Source organism: Chrysochloris asiatica, unplaced genomic scaffold (genome assembly GCF_000296735.1).
Source record: "Chrysochloris asiatica unplaced genomic scaffold, ChrAsi1.0 scaffold00313, whole genome shotgun sequence".
In the NCBI taxonomy this organism is placed as follows: domain Eukaryota; kingdom Metazoa; phylum Chordata; class Mammalia; order Afrosoricida; family Chrysochloridae; genus Chrysochloris; species Chrysochloris asiatica.
In genome coordinates this window covers 1,116,545-1,120,222 of record NW_006408831.1, presented here as the reverse complement: position 1 = coordinate 1,120,222, position 3,678 = coordinate 1,116,545, and the positions used below count along the sequence as shown (strand labels likewise).

At 40.7% G+C, this 3,678-nt stretch overlaps 1 protein-coding gene across 1 annotated transcript in view; it reads left to right on the top strand.

The window, feature by feature from the left end:
- The window catches only part of CMYA5 (cardiomyopathy associated 5), a 130,193-nt gene that overhangs the window by 60,473 nt on the left and 66,042 nt on the right, over positions 1 to 3,678 (top strand). Inside the window, exon 4 of the mRNA XM_006875182.1 lies at positions 1,811 to 1,906. Within this exon, the coding sequence (XP_006875244.1) occupies positions 1,811 to 1,906 (96 nt within the window). The remainder of the gene's footprint in view (positions 1 to 1,810; positions 1,907 to 3,678) is intronic.

Here is a 3,678-nt window from a genome sequence, read left to right as displayed (position 1 = left end):
TAGAAGGCAGAGTAGAACTGCTCCAGAGGGTTTACAAAGCTTTCATCTGTACAGAAGCAGATGGCTACATCTTTCTCCCACAGAGTTCAAACTGCCAACCTTAGGTTAACAGCGAGTGCTTTAACCACTACACTACCAGGGATCCTGATAAAAGAAATTGTTGTTGTTGTTGCTAAGTGCCATGGAATTGTTAAATGGCACTGAATAGAGTTTCTGATTTCCGAGGCTTTTAAAAATCATCTTTTTCTTGCCGAGCTGCTGGTGAGCTGGAACCACTGACCTTGTTGTTTCCAGTCCAGGGCTACCATGCTCCCTAGTAAAGATTTGTTGTTAAGTACTGTCCAGTCAGTTCTGAACCATAGCGACCCTGTATTGGGAATCTGAGGAGCAGTTGGTGAGTTTGAATGACTGCTCTTGTGGCCCAGTGCTTATCCTACAGCACCACCCCAGGACCCAGCCTAGGAAACCCCAGAAGGCAGTTCTACCTTCTAACAGGGTTGCTGAATCATAATAGACTCAACGGCACACAACAATGTTCTGTGTGAGGAACCATGCTAATCATTGAGATTGGAAAAGAAAATAAAAAGAAATGAAAAATACATCTGTAGATGCCAATTTTAAGTACAGGGTTGTGAGAACATGGTATTTAAGAAACTAACCTTTTAAGAGTGTGAGTGAGATGTGTGTTATGGGAGAGGGAAACCTTCTCTGTAGGTGACGCTAAACTGAGCCTTTAATGAGAGTTCTCGGTCAAGGGCAGGGAGGGCATTCCAGGGACAGGGAATGCCAACAAGAAGGCACACAGGTGTGAACGAGTTCAAGGAAGGATGGAGTCCATTATGATTGGAGCCTGGAGTCCTCAGGTGTCTGGAGATCGAGGTTACCAAGGGAAGCAGGGGGTGGATCCTGGAGAAGCATTCATCTTCCTCACATCATTCACTCAAACAAGTGTGCTTTTATTTTCTATTTTAAGTTTTATTGTGAATTGAGTGAAGGTTTACAGAGAATAGCATCAGTTTTACATTCAACAAATCATACACTTGGTTTCATCTCAATGATTGCAATCCTCTCTATGCAACAACCATTATCCCACTTCCTCCCTGTGGTTCCGATTTATACTCCACCCACCTTCTCATTCTTTCTCAACTTTGTCCAAAATGTTGCCCTTTTGATCTTTGGTGAGCATACCTTACTAGTGTTATTGTTCCCCCTATATACCTAATTTACTGCTTGCCTGAAAATTGGGCCATGAAGGTGAGTTCTGTTCCAGACCTGAAGGGTGGTCAAGGGCCACAGTCTTGGATTTCTTCAGTCTCTTCCTGACCAGTAAGCCTGGTCTGGCTTTTTTGTTGTTGTTTTGTTTTAGTAATTGTGAGTTTTAACTAGCATCCTTTGAGCTCACCAACTTACCAGTAAGTTATTTCTCTTACATGAGACAATAAAATATCTTTGTAAAGTTTGCTTTGGGGGTTTTCATTCACAAATTTCCTAATTGAAGAAAAGGTAAAGAATTGATTTGTTCATGAATCCAAAATCTAACCAAACCACTACTCATAGTGACCCTATAGAGGGTTTCTGAGGCTGTAAATCTTTATGGTATTAAGAAGCCTTATCCTAATTCTCTTGCAGCAGCTGGTGGGCTTGAACTGCTGACCTTAAGGTTATCAGTCCAGTGCTTATCCTACAACAAATATAGTGATTCTCTACCCAAAATACTAAATTTCTAAGGAAATTGGAGCTCACTGCTTAAACTTTGTTCCTTAAACATCATATACTTAGGATATCTTGATTTTTTTTTTTTCTTTTTTAGGTTCAATTAGCAGAATTTCTGGAAAATTTACAAGAGAAGTCTTTGAGGATTGAAGGCTTTGTTAGTGAGATAGAATCCTTTTTTAATACCATTGAGGTAAGTTACTATCTCTCTTTTACATGAAGCTGGCTTGTTCATGGTTATTTTTAAGTGCTGTTGAGTCGGTTCCAACTCATAGTGACTCTGAATAGGGTTTCCAAGGAGCAGCTTGTGAGTTCGAACTATCAACCTTGTGGATTAAACCAACCTTGTGGTCCAGGATTTTATCCCACAGCACCACACCAGGACTCCATTGTTCTTTTTCTCTCAAGTAAATAATTCTGGTGAACAGCTCAGCGTCTGACTTTGGATTTGTATATTCATACATGTGTTTGTCATTGTTGGTTTTGCTCCATTACAAGTAAGAGTCCTTAAAATTCTTCTTTCTGAACAGCATCGTGGTAATCGTTGTACAATATGATGAGTACAATTCACATCACTGAAATTTTTACAAGTAAAAATTATTTAGTTGGCAAATGCTTGCTCTATGTATTTTAACTGTAATTAAAAAACAAATGAACAAAAGTCTCACCTCCTGGTGGAATTGGTAAGACTGCTTTCTGTCAAAGCCTTAAAGATTTGCTTTTAAAACACACAACACACATATTTATTAAGTATTTACTATGATGTTATGAAATGCTGTATTACGTTTGATCCAATGGAATCTTTGTAATTACCATGTAAGACAGGTACTTTCTTTACAGACATTCTTACTTTATAGACAAGAGACTGAAGCTGAATTAAGTCAATTACCCAACGTCATAGTAAATTGATAATAAGCCAAGAACCAAGATTTAAATCTGGTTCTGAGTTCTTACTTGTTCCACTCGCCTGCCTTTCACTGGGTTGTTGTTGTTCTGTGCCGTGGAGTTGATTCCGACTGAGTGACCCTGTACAGGGTTTCTGAGACTGTAAATCTTGACGGGAGCAGAAAGCCTCATCTTTCTCCCTCAGAACAGCTGGTAGTTTTGAACTGCTGACTGTGAGGTTAGCAGCCCGATTTGTAACCACTATGCTACCAGAGCTCTCACTGGGTTAGTTCTGCAGAAACCCTCTAGTCACTGCCTGGTTTCCATGTTCAGGACAAATGAGTATCTCTTAGGGTACAACTGTCTCTTATGTTTGTGCTTTCCTAGCTGCTGGCTCCTGTTCCCTTCACAGAGGGGTAACAGTGCTCCAGTTACAATCAGAGATGGCCCAGACATCCTTGTCTGTCAATCAGGGTAGGCAGAGGACTCCTGGCCGCGACAGAAGGCTGGTTCCCTTGTCACTAGGATGACTTCTAATTCTGGTTTGCTTATGAGCAGTCTGGATTACTTCTCTTGCTGATCAATTGTTGTTGTAGTTAAGTGCTGTTGAGTCAGTTTTGATTTACAGTGACCCTGTGTGCTGAGGCACAGCTGGTGAGCTTGAACTGCCAACCTTGTGGTTCAAAGTGACTTTACAGTTCAGTGCATTAACCCACAGTGCCACACCAGGATCAACTAACATCTGTTACTTCTTTTTAGAGGTCCCTCCCCTTTGCCAAAGTATCCCTTTAAATAATAAATTATATGATCACCAGCCCTGTTAGTAAGAATAACCAGGCATTGAGATGTGTCTAGATGAGCAATACAGTTTTTTCTACTGTGATGAAGCTTCTCCCTCACTGAACAGCTATGAATGGCGCATCCTGCCAAATACCCTGGCTGCTCCCTTGTTCACACCATGACTTTAGTGGAGTAGCAAAGACCACACTAAACCATGCCCACTACCTGAAGATCATTGATTCTCATTCACTGTGAAGCTGTTTACAAGTAAGACTTCCATGCAAATATCTTTTTATTTTT